The sequence below is a fragment of the Hippichthys cyanospilos genome, chromosome 17 (genome assembly GCF_059441005.1).
Source record: "Hippichthys cyanospilos isolate Australia breed blue-spotted pipefish chromosome 17, RoL_Hcya_1.0, whole genome shotgun sequence".
In the NCBI taxonomy this organism is placed as follows: domain Eukaryota; kingdom Metazoa; phylum Chordata; class Actinopteri; order Syngnathiformes; family Syngnathidae; genus Hippichthys; species Hippichthys cyanospilos.
In genome coordinates, this window is record NC_142385.1 from 10,292,615 (window position 1) to 10,316,833 (window position 24,219).

Sequence of the window (24,219 nt, forward strand, 5' to 3'; positions counted from 1 at the left end):
ATAAGGCTTTTGGGTGCACCTTATACTGCGGAAAATACGGTAATTAATTCATTTCTTTATTCTTACAAATGTTATTTAAGAGACAGGCTACCATTTTATGGTTCCTTCCTGACACTTTGACAATTTATCCATCCTCAGGTCAAATTGACCGGAGGAGGCCATTGCTCTTCTTGAGAAATTTAACAAGAGGATTAGGAGACTTGATTGAAAACAGGAAAAACAGACAAGAGCGCACACACCCATCCAAACACATGCATGAAACCCACTCCCCAGCCACTCACACCCCTTTAAAAAAAAAAAAGAAAGAAAAAAAAAGCCCCTCTTTACTGCTGCTATCTTCCTGTCCAGCGGACTGTCAGCTGCGGTCACATTATGTTCTTTCTCTCTCTGTGATCAGAGGAGGGGGTGAAGCAGGCTCAACTCCAAGCCTGAAGTTCAATATCAAGCCCCCACCACTCCCGCTCCAGCCCCCCAACCCAACAAAAACTCCACAATGAAAGCAGGAAGGGCAAACAGAGGACGAATGAGCCACCCATGGCTGCATTCACCGTGGAAAACGCTGTGTTGTTGTTTAACTTTGGGATTTAAAGGGAAACTTTGTTTTAAGCGCGCGTGACGTGACTATATTTTTATGTCGAGGGCCCAAGCAGCATGTGCCAAAAAGGCCCCTCTTGAAAGTGCTTAGTTCCTTCGGCCTACTTTGAGGGCTTTCCCATACTCCAAATAGTCATCGAATATTGCAAAGTTTTGCTAGGAGCTGAGGGTGTGACAAAAAAAAAAGAAAAGAAATGGAAGACATGGTTATCATGAGTAGACACACAAAAAATAGGCTCAAAAGGCTATGCCTTAGAAGAGACGGAAAGTAGGCCATTTTGTATCAAAGCAGTAATTTTAGGCTCACTTTGGCCATTTCAAAACTCGGGAATTTGAAGAAAATTAGGCCCCAAAGCCAGTTCTTGTCAGCAACAGGATATTTGGTAGACATATCCATCGTGAGTAGACCCACAACTGTTTCACAAAGCAATGCCTGAAAACAGGCAGGACAGCTACCATTTTGGAACAAAGCAACCATTTTAGGCTCATTTTGGCTATTTAGGCCTTTAAAAACACCAAAGTGTTTGTCCCCAAATCAAGTTTAGGTTTGCTAGACATGTTTATCACAATTAGACCCAAAAAAGGTTTCAGGAACCCATGCATGAAAAGGCACAGCAAGTCTGTCATTTTGGGTCAAAGCAGCCATTTTAGATTTGTTTTTGCCATTTCTACGACTTTTGGCCAAAAATTGCTCCCATAAGGCACTTACATCAGTTTCAAGCTTACGAGCACAAAATTTGGTAGACATATCCATTATGAGTAGATCCGCAAAACAGTTTCACGAAAGACACCAAAATTTTGGATGAAAAGTGGCCATTTTGTGGCAATTTTGGCTTTAAATTCAGACTCCCAGGGTGAGCGACGAAGGATATCACATCATCGTTTGTCGTTTTGCGTGGGTGGAACAGTTGGGCGAAATAGGACGACTCGCCATAAAAAGTCAGCTTCTCAAGCTCGATTAAACGTCTCGCATGTGATGAAGGGCTGAGGTCTCATCCTGCAGAGATTCATAGGTGCCCCCCACTGGCAGAAAAGTATACGTGCAACAGTGCTTCTCCTGGCGCTCCCATTTCCTTCAAATGCCTTTCCGGAGTCCCTGTTGTTGTCGGAGTTGCACTATTCGTCGTGATCCTGCGCAGATGTTTCAGGGCGAGCTTGCGCAATCAATTTCCCTTATATTCCCTCGACATTTAGACCTCCAAACCTGACACCCCCTCCCGCCCCACCTCCTTGTTATACATGTGCATGCCTCGCAGAAACCATGGCGAGCCGGGTGTGTTTTGTTCTCTCTTATTGCACAAATATGTGTAATGCCCTCTTCAAGAGGGAGACAGGATGGAGAGAAGACAGGGAAAAGGGGGAAGTGGGACGGAACATTGGTGGCCTTTTCCCTGCATTTCATCTAAATGGGTGTGTTTTTTTTTTTTTTTAAATTGTGTGTGTGTGCGTGTGAAAAGACCTTGTTTTTGGTGATTAGTATGCAGAAAGGAAGCCCATTTGCATAATTAAGTGCTACAGAGAGTGAGAAAAGCAACAAAGTTGGTTAGTTTTTACAACAAAGAGTTTAATGATTATGTTATTCCTGCTCACAATGTTAAAGTGTCTATCATTCGCATATCCATCTTTTTACACATATGTATATTTCTTTTCGAAAGAACTCCCCTCAAAAAGCATATAGACAGATACAATTTAAGTGGTTAAACACATAAAAGTTTAGTAGAGACTATACAGTGGCCGCTGAAGGGCAGATTAATATGGAACTACACTGTTAATTGTCAAATGACAAAAATAAAAATAAAGGCACAAGAGGCAAGCAGTGGTGCTCATCTCTTAGGCTCCAGTTTAACACACAAAACATCTCCAGTATTTCAGGGCACGCTTTTGTATAGATATACAGTATATATAGTAAGGCATCAACTCTGAAAAGGTCATTTAATGTACAAAATAGCATATAAAAATACATATAAACTCGTTACAGATGTTGCGATCCCATGATGTTTGATGCCAAGGCCTCAGTTGGCAGTGTTGCATGTGCTCGTTTGTATAGACTGTGTGAGAAAGTTATGACAAAAATCACGTGACAGTGTTTCATCCTCACACGTACATAAAAAGACATCTTAAAGATCAGTGCTTAATACTGTGTGGCACTTGAACAGGGATTGGGCACTAAAGTGAAAGGAGGTAAATTGTGATAAAAATGGGGAAAAAAACGGGGACTTGTATATCTTATAAAAGGCACTTCTCTTGAGTTGTTGTGCAAGCTTCCTTTCACGCATGCACTTGGCATTCAAAGCCTTCGTGTTGACTCACAGGCTTGTGAAACAAGCATCAGAATGCTTGACTTGACTGTAATACTTTGGCCTTTTTGAATTTCACTTTAATTTTTTGCGCTGAGAGAGGATCCGCCTTGGCATTTTACTCCACTTGACAAGGTTAATGGAAGCACAAAATTCAATAAGCCACTCTTTAAAACGTCAGTGACATTTAAAAGAAGAAAGGAAGATTTTAGACTTTGAGTTAACTTTTTTTTGAGCGATGGAAGGAAGGAATAAGAAAATAAAACCTCTTAGAAACTGCTTAGGTAATTGCAGTCAGGTTCTATTTGTAATAGTGATTAAATGCTAGCATGCTAACTGTTGCTATGCTAACATCAGCAAACTAGCACCCTGAAGGGCTGAGGCTAGTTAATAATGATTATATTTCACCTTGGGCTCGGGTTCTATTTATCATGATGATTGAGGAAACGCTAACATGTTCATGGTAGTTATTGCTGACGTATACCGAGCTAGCAAACAAAGTACGCAAAGCGCTGAGGCGGATTGATGGGGATTTGAATTTTCGGCCTGTGGTAGGGATGATTTTTAAAATGCTATCATGCCATCAGTTTGTTTTAAAAATTCTAAAAGAACTCTCTTGGAATGGTCATCAAATGAGGACTCACAAGATGTTAACCCGGCAGCATTTGGCATGCAAAACATAAGAGAATGGATGGTCATTAAAGATTTTTTTTTTTTTTTATCCTGCCCTGTAGTCGTTTTCCATTTTGAATGGAAAAGCCACCATTCTTACAGTCGGTATGCTGACATAGCAAGAAGAACAAAAAGCACCGATAACAAAGTGGTTGTCACCACCTGGGTGAAATTTCAGCTCCCTACTGTTTTCTCTCAATGCTTTCCCTTCTGTTGAAATGCCTTTGATGTGAAGATCAAGCAGTTGGACAAAATACCGCACAAATGTTAAAAAAAAGAAAGAATTGATGAAACGCTAACATGTTAGCAGTTGTTTGCTCGTTGAAATGAAGTAAAATGCACAAAATCAGCATCTCTCTCTCTCGGTGGACGGTTTGAGTGCAAGGTGAAAACAATTAGCATCTTCAGTAATTGAGTTAAAGGAAGAGTAGTAAATATTGCTTATGCAGGAGCTTGTTCGGACTCCCACAATGGCGACGATGGGCGATATGTGAGAGGAAGGCACGTGGGCTAAAAGTTCGATGGAGGCGGTCCCTGCCGGGTTATCGCCGCCGCGGCCGTCGTCCGCTGCTGGTTAGACGGAAGGGTCGCTCCCGGCGCCGGCCTCTGGTTGGCTGAGCCGGGTAGGGGTGGGAAGGGGGTGGGGCGCGGAGGCAAGGGGAGGAGAGCGGCAGCGCCGGGTGTGGGGTGGGGGCACTTGGCCAATGAGACGGGTGGGGCGGGGGGGAATCATCAGTGGGTGGAAAAGGTGTCATGGGTTAGTTGCCGTGGCAGCTAGAGTTAGACGGGACACAGACAGACCAGGAAAGGAAATCGAACAAAAAAAAAAAAAAAGAGGGCACACAAAAGGGGACATAAAAAGAAAAACAAAAGATAGAAAAGAGATTAGTTTCAGCTAGTGGCGTCGGGATGACAACAAGGCATTTTTTTTTCTACGGCGGTTACACACGCTGCTTGGGGCGGATGCTTGGCTGCCCCCAGCGTCATGTGACCGCCGCTACCGTGACGCTACACATGCTACCAGACGGTGAAACCATGAGGCAGAGGAGGACACGCTGTGGTTACCCAAAGTGCACACGCACATACTGTATGATGACAAGTTATGACTGCTTATGTAACATTTTTTTTTCTTAAAAAATTAAACTTTTTCTTGAAAGTAATAGATCTTTTTGTCAAAATCAAAACTATTTCACTATATATATATATATATATATATATATATATATATATATATATATATATATATATATATTTTAAAAAAGTCATTCAGATTTTTTTTCCTTAAAAATAAATTGTTTTCTCAAAATGAGCCTTGAAAAATATATTTTTAAAAATTCTGAAAACATTTTTTCTACATAAAAAAAACTGACAATAGATGTCTTTAAATAAATATCCAATTGTTTTTCTAAATTATGCTACATTTTTAAAAATAATACATATATGAAATCTTACTGGGTTTTGCTGCTTAATTCATATGCCACAATTCCAGTATCAATCAAAAAGAAATGTTTAGACCAATAAAATATAAATGCAAAGAAGTTTATTCCTTTGCTTTCCCCTTCAAGATATTCCATTATAAAAAATAATTCATTTAAAATAATATTACTGTCTTCAAAACAGTATTTACGGGATAGAGGGATAAGGTTATTTAAAACAAATACACAAACATAATATTTAATCTTCTAAGATTACTATTTAAACCCAGATTTTTTTTTTCAAAATTCACATTTCTTTAAAAAACATAATGCTCGGAAAATTATTTTTGGGGCATATTTTTTTTCATCTAATTTTGCATCTTTTCTTGTTGTATATCTTCAGATTTAAGACCAGGTGTACCTTGGGTAAGCACAGACGACATGGTTTCATGTGGGTGAGAGCGTGACCCTCTCGAAAGCAGCTAGATTTGCGAGTAAGGCTGACTGATTATTATTAATATCTATTATGCTTTGCTCCATTGGCTTGGAAGTATTAGCAGAGCGGCTAATGGCTACTGTGAGCAGAAAGGTACCATAGTAAGAGACAGCAATGAGAGGTTAAAAGATGGTGATTTGATTGTTGTTGTTGTTGTTTTTTTTAAGAGAAAGCAAATTCAAAATAGACTGTTTAACTACAAGAATTTAGAGTCATTAGGTTGTCTTTGGAGATTTATTTTGTTCTCAATAATCGCCTTTATTGCCTTTTAGTGTTTTTTTTTTGTTTTTTTGCTTGTTTTGTACAACAGGAGCACCACTGCTCACGCACACATACATATTGCAGCTAGCTAGTCCATGTCTATATTGCATAAAACAGTCATGAGGCCTGTGCATTGAGAAGGTCACCTCATCTTTAAAAACAACAAAATCAAACAAAACAAATACACACACACACAAGAGCAATAACGCCGCCTTCCAGGGAACAGTAGGAGCTACACACTCTGAATAAAAGTTTTACATGGAGACACTTCATCTATAAAAAGCATACCGTAAAAATAAAAATGTACAAACTAAAAAACAAAACAAAAAACAACCTACAAATATTTTCAAGCGATTTTGTTCCATTAGCTTCATATAAGCACTTTAAAATCCCTATATACAAATGTATTTTTCTTTTTTTTTTTTTTTTTTTGCAGCTAAATACATGGCAACAGCACCACTCTGGCTATGAAATATAATATGAAAGATGTAAACAGTCCCAATGATAAAGTCCAGTGGGCGACTGATAAGACCACAAACAACAGTACTTTCATACAAAAAAAAAAAGAGCTTGGAACACAGACTTCAGTAGTCGTCACACGCTGTGTTTTAGTAGTAAAATGGAATTAAGTGGCGTGTAGTCATCGGGCACAACACTTTTGATCATTCACAACAAAATATAGGAACTAGTGGAATGAAGTCGGGTATAAATAAAATATTCCCACAGGACGTGCTGGATAAGATGAAGTAGCAGAAATGTATAAAAAAAAAAAGAAAAAAAAAAAAGAATGAGGGCTCCCGAGTCTAGAAGTCACAAGGAAGGGAGTCACATGGAGTGATTCACTCTAATTGAGAGTGGCCGCCCGGGTTTATCGAACAAGAGATAAGCGCATCCCCCCCATCCCCTCCTTCCTGACACGACTCCTCCCGAAACGTCATCACTCTTACTGCAACAAGACTGTTTTTTTTTTTTTTCACATTTGACGCCGCCCAAGGCATGCCATGCTAAGACACACGCACATAAACTGGTCCCTTGGTCTGCATGCATACACACACGCACACAAGTACACATAAAGTGGCTGGTGAGCTAACTAACCTCTGTCTGTGGTCACTACCCTTTGGTAAGGATGGATTCTCTTGTCTTGGCGGCGTACCTTAGCGGTCATGGCACCTGCTAACAAGCGCGACCAAGTTGGGCCAAAACAGAACACAGAAGGTTACTCATCAGAAAAGACACATCACACAACGTCGGCGGCCACTTCCGGGAGATTTGACAACAAAACTGACGCTTAAAGGGTTGGGGGGGAGGTGGGGGTCGAGGAGGTGAAAATTTAACCCTCCTGTTATGCTTAGCGTCGAATTGATTTAATCTTTCCGACCAAACTTTGATGACTAGGTTTTCTTTTTTGCTCGATAGTTTAGCTCATGTTATACCAATTTTTTAAAAGAATACAACTTTTATTATACAGAGCTTTAAGCAAAATAAATAATGAGATTAAACATTTTCTTCAGTGCTTATTCATTTAAAAATAAATGGACTACAGCTTGCAATTTATTTTTCAACGTTTAAATCTAATCTTCTGCTGCACTTATTGTCATCAATTACTTATTAATAAAATACTAACACCCCCCTTCCCATAGATGTTATATATATCGACCCAACGGTGACGTAAGGGGCTAAAAGTGAGATGGGAGGAATGGCTAATTCCTTTACTTGCAATTATATACCTTATTTAATCTCAAACATATGTGTTAAGTATTCATACAGTACATAACAGGAGGGTTAAGTCATTCAAAGAGGACAGAATCTTGTCGTATTGTGGTCTTCTGTTCTCTAAAGATTAATCCAAACCACTACTCCTATTTAAGAAAATAAGCTTCTCTAGTAGCTTCAAAATCACGCTGATGAGGCACTGGAATCAATAAAATTGCTTTTAAAAAAAAAAACATTAAATCACAAACAGCGCGCTAGAACATCTCCGATGGAAAAAAAAGTGTTAAAATTACGAGCGGAACTTTTTTTTTAAGAAAAGGTTAGAACTGAAGGCGTCACACCAACACGCTAGTCAGCTAAGTAGAACATCACAAGCAAGAAGAAGCCATGGACACGCGGCAACAGCGCGAAGAATCTGCCTTCCTACAGTGTGAGCGAGCTGTGAGCTTTTGCTCGGTAGCATACTGGAAATATTTAGAGGGAGGGGCGGTGGGGTTGGGGTGTTGGTTCTGGAAGGGGAGGGTTTTGGGGATCGGGGTGGGAGGGGTCTCTGCAAGCCAGTCCGTGTGCGCTAAGATGGATAGCTAATCGCTTAGCCTTTGGTTGGGAAAGCCATACCTGCGAAAACACAGGACGAAGGGACTATTAGCCCGACGATGAGCTTCTGCATGCGGGGTTACGTGTGGATGGATGTATTATGAGAACCGGACATTGATGGCTGCCATCACCCACCGTCATTGATCAAATTGTGCCGTGTTAAAAGCTGAGCAGAGCAAACGTGACTTCGGGAAAGCTGAAATTTATGGTAGCATATAAAAAAAAACCCTTCTGATCGTGAATAAATACCACAGCTCAAATAGTGGCTGTTATTAGACAGTACCGCTTTATTGTTATATATTTTCACCACAGCGCCTGAAAAAGTCATCTGTTAACCTCAAATCCACTTCAGGGTTTAAAGAGAGCAGGCCGTCACATAAATGAATAAATTCTGAACCTCAAATGCCGATACTAATTCCATTTATAGTGATAGCTGATGCCGCCGCATCTGAACAAACGACTTGACTGCGACACAAACCCTCAATGGCACACATGGCCCAACGGTGACATGCGCTACCTCAAACAGACGTCGTGGCATCAGTAAAGCCAGAAATTCACGTGAACAAAAACATTGCGCACGTCAAATTGTAGCTGTAACTCCCTTTCCGAAGGTATCTTCTACCACTGTATGTGTACGCAGCAGACCGTATGGCACATGTGGCATCTGTGGAGCTAAAATTACAGCATAAAGCGTACAAGCGCAAAGAGCGACTGCATTTCAGTTTTAGGGTCGATGCTTTGGAGCCATATATCCAGGTCTCATAATACATCCATTGCCCATATAGGAAGTTGGTAACCCGTAGCGATTATTTACCTAATACGCCGGTCGAGTCGATGGGGTATTCCAATATGGAGGGCGTCAGTGTGTAAGGGTACTCGTAGGGCGTGTAGATGATCCCGGACTCGGGTCCTTGCTGCACAAGCGCCGGGTGCGGGTTGGCGCCCGGCACGAGGGCCGAGCTCTGGATCTGGCGGATCAGAGGCATGATGGTCGGCGTGGTCACGGGGGCGGGGTTGCGCAGGGTGGGCGGCAGGACGGGCGTGGGGCCGGTGATGATGCGAGGGGCCTGCGGGGTGCCGAGCGGGAAGCCGGCGGTGGCTGTGGGACACACGTAAACGAGATGCATAATGACCGTGTGTGCGCACGCCACACATAGGCGGATGCACAATGGACAGGGGACGAAGAAGGGACAGTCTATGTTACAAGGAACAGAGGCATTGTTTGTATATACAGTGGTCTCCTGTGCAAACCCCCCCCACCCATCCTGTGCTATGATCCTTACGTGTCTTGACATTGGCGTCTCTGTAGGTTCCATTGAGGATGGCCAACTCCATCAGCTGCATTTTCTTCAAGTTGTCCTCGCCTTCGGCCTACACATAGACACACGCAATCAACATCGACCAGCAATGAATCTTGTACGGCGATCGCCAAACCACGCCGCCGATATCATGAGAGTCCAACAAAAAGGTGCTAAATATAAAATGAATACAATCATGTTGTTCCTGGGTGCGTTACCTTTTAATTGTGGATCTTATTGCCACGCAGATCAGATTGATATTGAAGAAGCCACATAGAATATAACACCAAGTCTTATTTTCAACTTCCTTATGATACGTAAGACCTTTGCCTGTGTTTTCCACCACACTGCTGCTTCTCACTTTCATATTTTGCCATGCCCATTAATCGTATGCTAAAAGGCCATTTTAGCCAATTGGACACAAATAAAGTCTCTTTTGGGAAAAGCTGGTAGAACAACAAAACCAAAGGTGCATTAATAGTGAAGCGGGTGACTGAAGCGGTGGTTCTTAACCTCAGTTTTTTTGTCACCTCCTTTCAAATATTTAGTTTTAGCTAAGTTCCCCCTAACCAGCTTAAAGCATTGTTAGATGGACCCAAAAAAATAAAACAGAGTGCTGTGCCATCTGTGTGTGATTTATTAAACATTGCAACTACAATTGTAGTGATAGCTCTTGGCATATTTTATTCAGCAACTCCAGGAGATAGAATGTGTAACAAGATCTGTTTTGTTTCTGGCTTGTCTGCCAGAGTGTTGTGGCCTTAACGACATTGTGTGTCCGTATAAAACTTAACAAAATAAGCCATACAACATTTCTAGTCCCTAAATCATAATTTAGCAATGTTGTGTCATGTTCCAATTAATTCGCCCTTAATTTGAAAATAAAAATGTAATGTTCCTATCCTGGCATTTTATTTGCTGATACCTGCAGAAAACCTGTTAAAATCCCACATATAGGGGGTATGAGGTGCCTTGACGTAGCCAAGTTTGAAAACTGCTAGCTTTTAATTTATGATAAACAGACAGGCAGAAAAGTGTTTCACAAGTTAGGGGATGGAATCTCTATGGAATGTTCGTGTTTTTCAGCTTCCCTCACAATAGAAAATGGCTGCAGTCACTAAGTACCAATAGGCTCCGGATCACCCGCTACCCCAATGAAGACAAGCGTTCTAGAAAATGGATGAAAAGGACAAAACAAGCCGTAAGACAAACACTTCGATGTCATCTGGCCCAATGTCGTCTGCCACCTCCCAGAGTATACCATAACCATCTAGTCTGTGCTATTTGCTATCCAACAATCCAGTTGCACCTTAGCTCCAGTTACTGGCCGCTGAGAAGCTCGGCTGATTTACTGCTTCAAGGAAAAGTTGTGCGGCTTAAGCCAACACGTATCGTTAGTCGAGAGCCCTCTGCACATGTGCACCAATATACTATGAACAGGTGCCCGTGCTTCCGACGGTCCACCACGTATGACAGCCTTAACCTTTTCGACTAGACTGCAATAGAAATCCCCCCTGCTGGTCTTTTCATTCTGACCCAGTTGTCGCAAGAGGAAGCAGCCTTGTGATTTTACATATGCGCTTATTAATGTGCGTGTGCTATTTTCCACATACGAGCACCGAAGTGAGGGCGGGACATACGTAGGTGGCGCCGAAGAATGCCAACGATGCCGAGGAGTCCGATCAAAACGCGCCCTTGTGCGCGGACAACAACGACAATGAAATAAAAGTAGGGGGTGAAAAAAAAAGGAATATTGTAGCCGGTCGTTGGGAATGAAGTGAGTTGTGAACGAGTGAAAGGAGTGATGGAGTGGGGAGGACGAGTGAACAGACTCGCCATTCATTCGCGCAGCCTTTCAAACAACCCGGCGTTGCCGTGGCAACCTCTTTTTGTGCGTGTTCCCTAATTACCCTAACCCCTTACACATACTCACACACACACTTCTGGACCCCCCCACACCCCCCTTCTGTGCATACCAAAACGCTAAACTCTCATCCCGATTTCTTTTGAGATACTTACAGCGGGGATGAGGAGTTTCTTGACTTCGTTGATGGCCCGCTGTAGCTTGATCTTGGCTCGGTTGTGCGTGTCCTCCACCGTGATCAGGACGTGAAGGTCCTCGCTCAGGTGCTCCCAGTTGGGCTTGCCTCGGTTCATCTCCTCCTGGCGGGAGTACAACAACAAGCACACTCGGTTTGTATGCGCGGCATGGGCCCTTTCCCATTCACGCGCTACAAACGAGCCACATGTAATGTGGTGCTGTGGGTGTTTTTTTTTTTTTTTTTTAATCCTCCTGGTTATGTTGCGGGTCAATGCGACCCATTTTAAAGTCAAAGAAAATTAGCCTAGAAATCCCTTGGATTCGGTTATTTTAGCACAAGTCCTGGAATTCACCCAAAATATCATTTTCAAACAAACATGACTAGCTTCCTGTTATTGTAAATTTCAGGACTATAACCTATGGCTATATCGCTACCTTTTTCTCAGGATTTGAACCCTGTGACTTATAGTCCCGTCCAGGGTACAGTTTTTTTTTCCCTAGTCACTAGGGGGCAGTCTCCTAATAAACAAAGGTATCAAAAGTATCAATTGTATGTACAGTATCTACAGTATGCTACTCGCCACCAGGGGGCACTCTCCACTACTAAACATTATTAGGCACATTACTGTTATGTCAGTGCAGCATTCTAATATTCAGAGTGTGTTGGTGTTATGTTGAAAATATGTTGGTGCTGCTCTTATTTCTAAACATGCAGGCATGTTTAGTCAGTGGTAAAGGTATGATATTGCCATAACAAGGCAGTAAGATAAAAAATAAGTTATAAATTAAAACATAAATGATCAAAAATTCCATGTATCATCTTGCTTATCTATCTAATGTTGCAACATGCTTTTATAGCCTGCTGCAGCCTATACATGTTAAAAATTAGTTTTCTGTTCAATTTCTGTTGCTGCAATTAATATTTTGCTGTTCCTTATGTCTGAAATTTATGATAATTTGTCAAATTATACAAATATTATAGATAATATAGATATAGTAATATAATAATAATATAGTGATATAGATTCAAGAAATAACTATCTCAATCTCCCAAAATCACCAACCCTTCTCGCATTTTTCTGACAATTCACCATCATTTCGTCATTATTGTACACTGTTAGCAAGAATGCAGCAACTCTGTACTACATTCTGTCACAGGAGAGTTGACCCCTACGTGACTGGATGTGCTCACATCGTTTCACTAAATATTATGTCATCACCATTATATTAGTCATCGTTCCTGTATTTTTTTTTTTCCCTCTTTCTGAATGTTGCCTTTGGTTCCTGGTGATATGTGCAAGAGTTAGCCATGGCCATGCTAACTGAGGCAATCAGTTTCCCACTTTTTTTGAAATATTAAATATATTTTAAAAGTTAAACGACAAATCTGTAAGAAGTATCTTTTACTGTAGTATAATATAATTAACAATAAAATATTGACATTCCCATCAAATTAAACCAAGTAAGTCTTTAATTGTAGGCCTATCTGTGTTAAACAGTTCTGCACTTCTGCTCCACTGTTACCAAACAGCAATTATCATAATAACCAGCCCCATTCAGAGTTTCTCAGCCAATGACAATCCAGCTAGGTTGCACAAAGTTCAAGAACGAAAAGAATGACGTAGACATGACAGCCTCAAGCACTATGTCAAAACACAACGACAAGCTTAGCTGCGATGAAGTTAGCTAAGAGTGCAACCAGCATTAGCTTGTGATATTAATCTTATAATAGTCTTCGGCTAAGTGCATGACTTGGTAGTGTGAGGTATAACTGTTTGGCGATTTCATGCGCAATACTGTTATACAATTTGAATGCAATTTGTTGACTTGGTGATAACATGCTGTCGCAATGAATTATATTACAATGGAATCTCTTTGGGCGTTGACCTAACGTCTATATGGGTATATGGTTTCCATATGAGATAAAGTTGGCTCTAAAATAAGACGATTTATCTATGACAATAAATAGGCTGTAAAAATATGTCTATAAGTCTGGATCCCTGGCATATGTTGAAGAAATCATTCCACATACATGTTATTAGGACATATTGGACCGGTTTTGAATGTTGTGTTAGTTGTTAGTTTGGTTCTGCGGGAAGAAAAAATGGGAACAGGCGAGTCTGTGAATGGGTGGAGGTCTACTGTATTTTGATCATAAAATGGCAAATCTCACTCTAGATAAGCCCCCATGACCCAGTGAAGAAAAAGAAAAAAATCGATGTTACGCTGCAAAAGGTAAACCTTTCTTCAGCAAGGCCCTGCTCAACATTAGCACCACAGCATTGATCCTGCCTGCAGGCAACGGCTCGTGAGCAATTTCAGCGTCTTGACTCTAGTTCATATTTCCTAAGTTAAAAAAAAAGTAATGGGAGGTGAATTATTTGCTTCAGCTACACGCTGGCGGAAGATGAAGTTACGAAAGCGTCCGTTGCAGTGTGGGGCGTACACACGGGGGTGGGAGACGGCCTGCTTGGCGAATGTTTTGTCAAGTGAGATGTATCGTTTTGAAGAGCACTAAAAGTCAACATCTTTCTCTCTCCCCCCTCTCCCACTGCGTCTCTGTTTTCCTTCCTCTGTGTGTGCGTCGCTCTCGGAGGGTGTGCGGGGTAGGGAATGTTCGAGAGAGCGAGACAGAGGGAAAGAGGGAGAGAGAGGTGGGCGGGGGCCGTCACATGGAATGCTGGACTGTCTCCACCTGCCGTTTGGAAAACTGGAGCCATCCAACGGGAGGAGACAGCAGGCGAGAGGAAGCAAAGACAGATGGATGAAGCAACGGGGCAAGGAGAGACAAATTGAAAACATTGTGCATGGTGACGATGGATGGATGGATGGATGGATGGATGGATGAATGGATGGATGGATGGATGGATGGATGGATGGATGGATGGATAGATAGATAGATAGATAGATAGATAGATAGATAGATAGATAGATAGATAGATAGATAGATAGATAGATAGATAGATAGATAGATAGATAGATAGATAGATAGATAGATGACGTGAGAAAAGCTATGACATTAGAAGGTCCCTGAACAACACTTTATTAGTTTTTGTACGGTTAGATAGGCCGATGACTGTCTATTGAGAAAAGTTATGATATCAGACAGTCCCAAGGCACCGCTGCATTCTGTAGAAAAGACAGATGGACAGACGGTGCGAGAGGAACTATGATTTCAGACAGTTTCCAATTCGCCTGTTTCCGACATTCATTTATTGCGCAATCTCGACTTGTGATGTCTGGACGCTTCCTGGCGCGAGCCATTACGATTATTTTGAGCGCCTCAAAAGTACAGCACTTCCTGTGAAAACAGGAAGTGAGGCCTTGCTCGTCCATTATTGATCTTAAAGCAGATATACTGTGTCATTTTAACATTTAAAGTAATACATCTAAAATCATATACCCTCGTTTATGATCATTTCAGTAGTGTTAGTATGTCTTGCTTCGAGAACATAATGTATTATACCGGTGACCAGCCTGGACCCATCTTCATTTGGGTTAGCGCTAACGTCAGTGTTGAGCCCTGCGCATGAATGGACAATGTGCAATTCCAGACTGGGGCAAAAGTGATCCTTAGTGATAATTTAATCATGTAAATATGTGTGCAAATATTCCTGCCATTTATTAAAGACAAGCAGAAATGTTGCAATTGTGTTTAGCACATTCTTTGGATTCCTTTAGTTTCTGTAAAAGATGCATCTCAGCTAAATCCTTTAAAAAAAACTTCTTTCCTTCGATGCCATTTAAAAAAATATACATGCACACATGTTCTGTATGAGACTATATGTACTATATGTTCTACATATATAACTATATGTTCTATATGTAAAATCTCCCAAATTCACATTTTTGTGAGCTTTCTTAAGTGCCACAGGATGTTGTTCAATCAGCAAAATGCCAAGGAAGTATTTTGAATTGATACATCTTGACTGACGGACAAGCTTTGTATAAAATGGGAGGAGCGAAGTTTAGCCTGGGTTGTTAGTGGAAGTTAGGTTGAATGTTTGTTACCAAATCGTGATAAGAAAGCAAACGTTTTTTTTCTGAATCAAATAATTACTTATTTACAGACAATTCTATCTCATGGAGGGGGGTATCAATTACTTGTGTTTTTTTTTTCACTCTGCTGATACTACAGTGTACCATGCCCAATGACAGAGAATAAAAATAACTGACTAGGGCTGGGCAAAAAAAAAGTGATCACAGTAATTTGATTTATTCATCATTTTAAAACTCAAACATTTAAAAATGAGCTGAATTGTGAAATTGATGTTTTACAAAAGTGAAAGAATGATGTACGTGTGGTTTGTAAGACTTGTTTACAACTTCATTTCAATGCCATTCATTTTCTGACCCTCCTTTACTCTAGCATTTGAAAATAAATATCTACCATTGAATGCCTATACTCATGAAAGATAGGTAAAAAAAAAAAAAATGTTAATTGTGACATTTAAGCAAGTTATTCACAAGCTGTGAATGTCATGTTTATGTGAAAACTGATTAAAATTCAAAATATATTAACATCTAAATAGTTATTTTTAAGTAAATCAAACCTTCAAATAAATATTTGCTGGGCTTATTATTTCAATTAAAATGAAGATTGAAATCGTAAACCCTCCAGACTGACTGGTGACACGAGGAATTTGAGGATGAGCGGCAAATGAAAAACGGATGGATGGATGAATGGATTTTTTTGCCATATTGTCCAGCTCTTAAACCGAGGTTTCCTGTTTTAGCACTTAGCGCGTCCACTGGCCTTTTTCTGTGCGCTAACCGAACTGAACACTTCATAACTCAAGAGGGAGCCCTGGAACCGCAGCTGTCGATTACCACTCCTTTAATAGGCCAGCCCTTTTAGCAAAAGCAATAAAACTAGATCTGCTAACGGCCCTGAAGCCCGTTAAAGACCGGACCGGCGCGTACCTTCTTCTTGTCCCGCATTGAGCCCTTCCCGCGCACCATGATCTTGCAGCCGGTCTCGGCCTCCAGCTGTTTGGCCGTCAATCCGCGCGGGCCGAGGATCCTTCCGACAAAGTTGAACTGAAGAAAAAGAATATAAATAATGTCACACACCGGGGGGGTCAAATATGACACGGTTCCATTTGGGGTCGGCGGGGCGCTTGTGTGATGTGTTTGCGTTACCAAGCCGGCCTAAAATAGATCATTATAGGGGGCGTTTGGCGGCATGAGAGGACGGCGGCACTCGCTTAACCTTATCTGTCACCTAGACTGAGTGATTAACAAGACAGCTGCCCCGTGTGCGCGAGTGTTTGTGTGTAACCTCGTCTCTTACAAACACACACACAATACTCTCTCAGTGGCCGCACGTCGATGGCGCGCTGACCTCCGACTCACATGGGCGCGCGCGCGCTGATAGAGTCCAACAGCTCCTCTAAATTTAACCTTGATCTCAAGCGTTTGCCCCGCCGTCATGTGAGTGAGGACAGCCTGTCATTGTACTGGCTGATTGGCGAGCTGATGCGAGCCAGTGGAGGGGAGGGCGGGGAAAAAAACAAAACGCAAACAACAATAAAAATTGCTTTAAAAAAAATCATTTGAGCTCTTCAATCTGGATCAACACAACTCATATTGAAGTACTTAACTGTACTTGGCTGCATTCCGGAGGATGTGCCGGATGCACGCGCGCTTCGTAGGGACTTATATTTAGGGCAGGGGAAAGACTTAATCCACGTATTTAAGCACCTATAAATATGGATGAGCTATGGCATCATGCTGATTGAAACTGCATGATTAATTAGCAATTGGTAAACAAAATTGGGAATGTGGATACATTTTATCCCGATAAGGTTTTGGGATGAACTTCATTCAAAGTTGGTTGGGTTTTTTTTTTTGGTATGACCTTAGTTTTATTTCCAATTGGCTTGACAATTTTATAAATCATTTATTCGTCATTATTTGGGCAAATAAAGTGCCTTTTTTCGGGCTTCAGCATGCACTTTACGCCCTCACTCGCAACATCAATGACAGCTTGTAAAAAAAATCTTCATTGCTTATGATCCTGGCTAGTGAGTGTTCACCTTTCTATGATATCGTAGTTTCATTTTTTAATGGCGTAAAAAAAATATAAATTACATTGTATTATTTCAGCACCGGAATTGTCATCTTTATTTAACATACCCTTTTGAAATGTTTTTATTGTTATTTCTTTGATATTCAAGCAGAGCTCTTTCATTTTGAAATCATTCATTTTGGCGGTCCAATGATTAATTTATTAATAAATCAACAAGAAACCAGTCAAGAATTAATCAATAAATCATTTGGATGATCGATTAATTATTTAGAAATCTAAAATGATCTTAATACTTACTATTTTAAGTTCTTGATGAGAAGGATGTGTGTGTGTGTGTATATTTCCTGTGACTTCACACTTCATTTCATCTTGGCGAGATGAATGTAGAAATGAAAGGTCTTTAGAAATCACGTTTGTCATTATTCTGGGAATTAAATGGTCTTTTTTTTTCTAGATTACATCAGTTTACTCCCACATTTCCAATCTACATGATGACTTAAGGAATTGCTTCATCTTTCTGGCATGTCAATTTTCTTCTTTTACAAACTCATTTCCTATTGGTGTGAGGTGTGACTAATTTGAGGGCTTTGCCATACACTCAAATTGTATCTTAAGGCAAATTTATTTTCGGAGTATCGAACGTGTGTGTATGGTTTCCACGAAATCCTGCACGGATGTCCATCACTCAGACAATGCTACGGTCTGCCATTTCTATTTGTAGGCCCCGTTTCCAGTTTTCTCGTTTTATATCCTAGTCAAACTTTGAATTGAAAAAGTTACTCAACGTCTGATAACCTTTTAGTATTGTTGTTTTGACGTGTAGTTTGTTTACCGCCTTTGTTTGTTTGTTTTTTGTCTAGAAAAAGTCCTCTGGCTTCTGATTGGCTAAAATGTCCTTACTGGCATTTAGACGGGATTTTTAATCAAATGGACGGGTCTATAGTGAAGCCCAACTGACTTTTCGCCCTCCCTCTCGCTGCCGACGAGATAAAAGGGTATGAGGGCCAAAAGCAAACAGTTGGCAGAGCGGTTCGAAGGTCACACGCTGGCCCCAACTCACGTCGGGGTACTCTTTGACCGGCACGTAGAGCTTTTCCTGCAGCTGGGCCACCGGTCCGACGGCTTCGGGGAGCTCCTCCATGTCGCGCCCGTTGAACATGCCTCCGTTCACTGTATCGTTGTACATGTCCTTGCGTACCCGCCCGATCTCTGCCGAATAAGAAAGAAGAGACCCATGAGACACAACTGACCATTTCTACTGCTATGTTGACACATGCTGTTCCCTTTTAACCTAGTCAATATGCTCTAGAGGTCACTGTGACCCAATAATGAAACGCGACAGAAAGGATTACTCATTTTGAAACCTGTGCAACGTCTGCCACATTAAAACACCGTCATGCTTGTAATGTTTGTTTAGGCTGGACCCGACGGCCCACAATGCCTCTGTAATGACACCCCGGTGCAATAATAAGTGCTTACATGCCGACAGCGCGCGCGCACGCACGCACACAAACAGGACCCAACGGTTGCCTTGAGGCGCAAATATCGTCTGACCTCAGCAGGCAGACAATCCTTTAACGACCTATTGTGACCCTCCACTTTTGGGTCATGGCCACACTTGGCTGCGGGAAAATGAGAAGTGAAAGAGGCTGGTGTCATCCTCGAGTCATCTTGCATTTTTTTCTCGGGACGAATGAATTGTCGGGATGTCAATTACATTCGTAGATGTACAGCATGTGTCCACATAACTCTGAAATGGATTAAAGGGCGTGTGGCCGTCCGGTCTAGGCGCCTGTCCACATAACTCGGGCCCGGCCAGAACACGCTAAACGCGGGCCACTTTGATTCTAAACGCGGCTGACATGTAGTAAGAGAGACGCAGACGCTCGGCCTTCCGCCTATGCGTGTCTTTAAAATAATGACTTTAAAATAAACTTAAATCAAGATTAGCAAGTTTTAAAATGTATTGAAAAAGACTGGAAAATTAGTCCCCTGGGATTACATGAAGGCACTTCAGAGGGTATGTGAAATTTTAACAGGGTTTCTGTCCATACCAGAAAACCAAATGGAATGCTTTTTCAAGCGATTTTTGCTTTCAAATTAAGATCAAATTAATTAGAGCAGGCCTTTACTCTGTTAAGTATGACATGGAAGCACATTGCAAAATCACTGAAAAATCATCAAAGTACCACCACAAATGCCGTTCCAGTCGTAAAAAAACAGACACAAATGGCGTAGCACTCTAGTTTTAAGTCTTTTTTTTTTTTTTTTGCGTTTGTTAGGGGGTTCTTTGTTGGGAAACAAAACACAGGGCGTTTGTTACTGAAAAAAAAGTTAAAAACCACTGAGAGGTCACTATTAGAATGATGTAATTATTTAAGTATTGGCGCTTAAGTGAAACAGAATGGAACAAGTTTCCCAGTGACATGTTGTGTCGTTCCAGTGCAGGGATGGGCTGCATCACTCCCACCATAAGCCTGCACATTAGGTCACTGGCAAAGACTAACAACTGTCTGTTTGTTCCCACCACCAACTCACTCACACGCTCACTCGCACAAATTGCATGTGTGTGTAACTGATAAAGCACCGAGAAACGCTTATAGTATTAGGTATAAACTTAAAAAATGTCACTTTTGCCCCACCCAACAATCACCACCACCTTACCTTCATCCAGCAGCCGCTCCAGATGTGTGAAGATGCCGCTGAAGTTGGGCAATGAACTCATCACCTTCCGGTCGTTCATCAGTTGCATTAAGTAGTCCGGGTTGGACTTGGGTCTCTCCTTCACCTCTGTCTCCCCAACCATGGCTGAAACGTCGACGCAAAATCACTCTAGTTGGATTTAATATTAAAAAAAAATACTGTGCGGTGGATGGGTGAGGGGTGTTAAAAAAAACAAAAACAAAAAAAGTCCTCAAACGGAGGACACCGCCGTCTTGCGGCCGACGAGAGTGTCTCTAAAAGCGGCCACTTTTCAAATCACAGCCGCCTCCCCCCCTGCTCGGTTCCGAGCCCAACTCGTCTCCGGATGATGCGAGCCCCTCCTCGACCACCCCCGGCAACTCTAAAGTTGTTTTTAAAGGAGGGAATGAGGAGGGAGGGGGAGAAAAAAAAAAGTTCCCTTGAGAGTTGTTCGAAGTGGACCGCGATCAAGTTGGTGGCGGCTGCGGTGTCGCGGAGCCGGGCTCGCTATCATATGATTACAGTAGTGCGGGTGAGCACGAGTGGGGCTCTGGGGAGCGCGCCGCGCGTCACCGCCAGCGCCTGAGGGGTGGAGGCTCGTGCTCGTCCTCATTGAGAAGCGCATTCTACAAACGCCTCCTGCACTCCAGTGTGGCGTCGCGCACGCGCACGCACAATACGTACGTACAAGGCAACGTGAAGGTATGCGCATCTGTTGCTTCACCTCAACTGTTCACTTTCACCTGTGGCGCGCGCATGCGTGTGGCCGTTTAGTTTAGCTCGAAGGCTAGCAAGTTTGTCACCTCGAATAGCACACATTGCAAAGTATACAACTGGATTTAAAATAAGTGTGTAGTTCAGTATATGTTTAATATTTTCAACAATTCGCTCGAATAAGGCTTTTTAAATAGATATCTAACAATTAGATAAATGCCATGAAGTGGGAACACCTCATTCCACCACAAGGTGGCGCATATCTAATACAAAAGCATCAAAGAATCCAGTCGCTTGGTAGGAAATACCGGTACAATGTGAAAATCTTATCAAATAATATTAAGTCACTCATATTAGCCTCTTTTGAGTTGTCTGTTTGTTGGGGGGCCGAATTGTATGCTTATATTGACGTGAAAAGCAGTTTCCCATTGAATAAACCCTCAAAAATGATTTCTAGTTGTGGCTAGGCCGTACTGACGTGCTCTTAGAAGTTGTGATTTTTCTAAATTGTTAAAAAAAAATGGTTATAGAAGTATTCAATTCCTTTTTGGTGTGCTTACTGCCCGTCGACGGCTAGGATAGGCACCAGCACACCAGCGACCACAACCAAGATAAGTAGCTATAGAAAATGGATGGATGGATTACGATATATCTTGTTGTGACAAATGAGTAGACGAGGAAGCTAAAGGGCAACTCACATGATGTTAATACTAGTCGCAAATAGCCGACTGCTATGCTAAGAACATACTGTACATGTACTTCTTAGTACGTGTACATAAGCTGTATGTAAACATTTATGACAATACATTTTCAGGACAAAAAAAATTAGTAAGAATATTTTAATTGATTTATTGTTGTTGCTATTCTGTCAGTTTGTCACACTTGTGAGTTTGAAAGTCAGAAGTGTTTTCTTTCTTGTGAAGTGAGGCTAGTAAGGCGGCACACCCCGGCATCCTGTGGCTGCGCAACCAGGTGGACGCTTTGCTGAACTAACAAGGCGGCGCGAAGTGTGCGCTTGTTCTTACTGGGTGGCTGCCTGAAATGTCAGCGCTGAAGGAACAGATAGGTGCGAGAGTCTAAACATAACCTGCTGTAAATCACACACACATGTAGGTGAGATAATAATGTGTGTGTGTGGCTGTAGGAGGGTGGGATACGGCCTTGTCTATATTTCTGTGTGTGTGTGTGTGTGAATTGTGACGGGGCAGCATGGTAATGGCTGGTCAGCTGGTATGGCGAGTATTCAGGGCGGGGGCTGTGCATTGTCCTCTCATGGCTCCCCAACAATGCCCCTCTGAGCAGCTCGCCACACATCTACCAGTCACGGGCCTCTCGCTCACCCTCTCTCTCTACTGCTTTGCTTTCCATCAGCCATATTTATTCAGCCGGGGCGAGGCGTAAAGTGAGACGCTACGGTTGTTGTGAGAGCCGCGGTGCCCCTGACCATTTGGGCGAAGGTCAAGCATCTAGAGACCCCCTGCTGCCCCCACTCCCACACTTCCACTCACCATACTTCAAATCAAAGCACATGTCAGTCACGCTGGAGCTGCCAAGACACAAGCATGCCTTAAAACATACGTCACATGTTGCACGCGCTGAATAATGTATAACTCCTCATCAGTTCTGAAAGGCGTTTTTTCAATCATAATGTGCTCCCATCTTGAATATATACGACTAACCAATGACATTTTATGATAAAGTACTAAAAGATTAATTGTTCGTCTGTATCGTTCACCATTCAGTATCTCCAATTGTGACAACTTTTATGTCTGGGTAACCCAAATATTCCATATAAAAATAGCCAAAACTTCATATCGAAAACTAATCAAATTCAGTTTTTTTTTCTAAGTAACAAGTATTTCAAGTTACCAGTAATAAAACAAGATAAGCTTGGAAATTATTCATTTTTCCAAAGCACATATCACTCCATGTTGGTGAAATTTGTCCATAAACATTCATTCATCTATCTTCTAAACTGCTTATCCACACTCGGTTTGCAGAGAGCTTATCCTAAAATACCTAAAATATTTGAGATAAAAACGTGCCTAAATAATGTATGACTATGTTTAACATGCCATAAAAAGGACTTTGACATCCGACTAATCGAAATATTTCAGATAAAAATGGCAAAAAATGTGTTGCTGAAAACTTTACTTCATCTGTAAAATGTCTAAAAGCATTGAGTGCATTGTTATTGAATTAATTATTTGATAAAAATATTTAACATTATTAGATGGGATAATGTGGACGAAAAAAAAACCTAATTTCATCACTTTTCACCTCATGTTGGTGAAATATGTCCCCAAATTTTTTGTAAAAAAAACAAGGGTATCATAACAGAATGAGATTTAGAGCATGAAAGCTTAAAAAAATCTTGAAAATACATCTATATTTTATGAAGTTATGAACACTTGTTGTTTCACCTCAAGAAGGCTAAAAAAAATCTCGGAAATACATTTTCTTCACTTCATAGTTCATGGAGGTAAAGTTTTACTAACTTCATGAGTTTTATGTCCGAATAACAAACATTCAAGACAATGAGAGATGGCTATTAAAAATATAAGAAAGTGATACTATTTCAGACAAATTGACAAAATATTATTGATTGTTTGAATGTTAAAAGTCATAGGAATGCCAACATGCATTTCGTGTCTGAAATACAGGTGTTTTCCACATATGTGTTTGTCAGTGGATGCTTGTAAAACGACGCCTTCTTGTGGTTGATGGCTGTAACTGTCTGTGGTCAAACTGGAAGACACACAGATGAGGAAAATACAAAAAAAAAGTGAGTGTTGTAAAATCGGTGTGTGCCAAATTGTTACAGATGTTTTCTGGAAAAAAAAAAGACGTTTCTTTTTTCACAGTGTATGGATAAATGTCCCTGTGCATGACCTACGATCACCTGCAGGGGGCGACATAGCAACAAGGTGATGTAGCAGTTTACTCTCAAAATAAAAAAATACTGTACTGTACTATCCATCCTTCCATTTTCTATGACCACTTATCCTTACCAGACAGTTGGTTATTCTGAATTTGACATGAAACATTTAATTGAAATTGAATATAATGTATTATTTCATGTACACAAATCTGATATTTGGCCTATAAAGACAGATAGACAAATTTGGCATTATTGATGGCATGAATTCAACTCCGTTTCATGTTTTTTTTGCCTTCCTGTGCGCGTTCCGCTCCCTGACTCTCGCATGTACGTGACGTATAAGTGCTCGCGGTAGGACATCAGCCGCTCACCTGGCTGAGGGGGACTCAGGCTAATCTCAAATCCGATTAGGCTCCTTATCTACTCAGTCCTGCTTTTATGTTCTTTGGAGGCAACTGAAATACCGTGCAAAGAAAAGATGGCCTCTTTCACCCTCACTGCATCAAGGAAGAGCAACGAATGTTAAC

The 24,219-nt window shown here is 41.4% G+C and overlaps 1 protein-coding gene across 4 annotated transcripts; it reads right to left on the reverse strand.

The window, feature by feature from the left end:
* Positions 1–2,137: 2,137 nt before the first annotated feature.
* qki2 (QKI, KH domain containing, RNA binding 2) lies at positions 2,138–20,636 on the reverse strand. Of its 4 annotated transcripts, XM_088439226.1 has the most exons (9): positions 20,080–20,636; positions 18,476–18,624; positions 16,308–16,424; positions 11,363–11,506; positions 9,329–9,416; positions 8,860–9,144; positions 8,067–8,090; positions 6,831–6,908; positions 2,138–4,337 (listed from the first exon to the last, which is right to left on the reverse strand). In XM_088439226.1, exons 1-9 carry the CDS (start codon positions 20,219–20,221, stop codon positions 4,315–4,317), a joined length of 1,050 nt encoding a protein of 349 aa, XP_088295352.1. In that variant the 5' UTR covers positions 20,222–20,636; the 3' UTR covers positions 2,138–4,314. The 4 variants fall into 4 exon arrangements, with proteins under 4 accessions (XP_088295352.1, XP_088295353.1, XP_088295355.1 ...); XM_088439227.1 differs by lacking the exon at positions 8,067–8,090 and having other exon boundaries at positions 20,080–20,635; XM_088439229.1 differs by lacking the exons at positions 2,138–4,337; positions 8,067–8,090 and having other exon boundaries at positions 5,695–6,908; positions 20,080–20,634.
* Positions 20,637–24,219: the final 3,583 nt, after the last annotated feature.

Coding starts and splice junctions, on each gene's coding strand:
- qki2 (XM_088439226.1), bottom strand. CDS start 20,221: ATGGTTGGGGAGACAGAGGTGAAGGAGAGACCCAAGTCCAACCCGGAC. Junction 11,507..16,307: donor CAATGCGGGACAAGAAGAAG/GTACGCGCCGGT, acceptor TACTCCCGCCAG/GAGGAGATGAACCGAGGCAA. Junction 9,145..9,328: donor AGACGCCAATGTCAAGACAC/GTAAGGATCATA, acceptor TGTGTCCCACAG/CCACCGCCGGCTTCCCGCTC.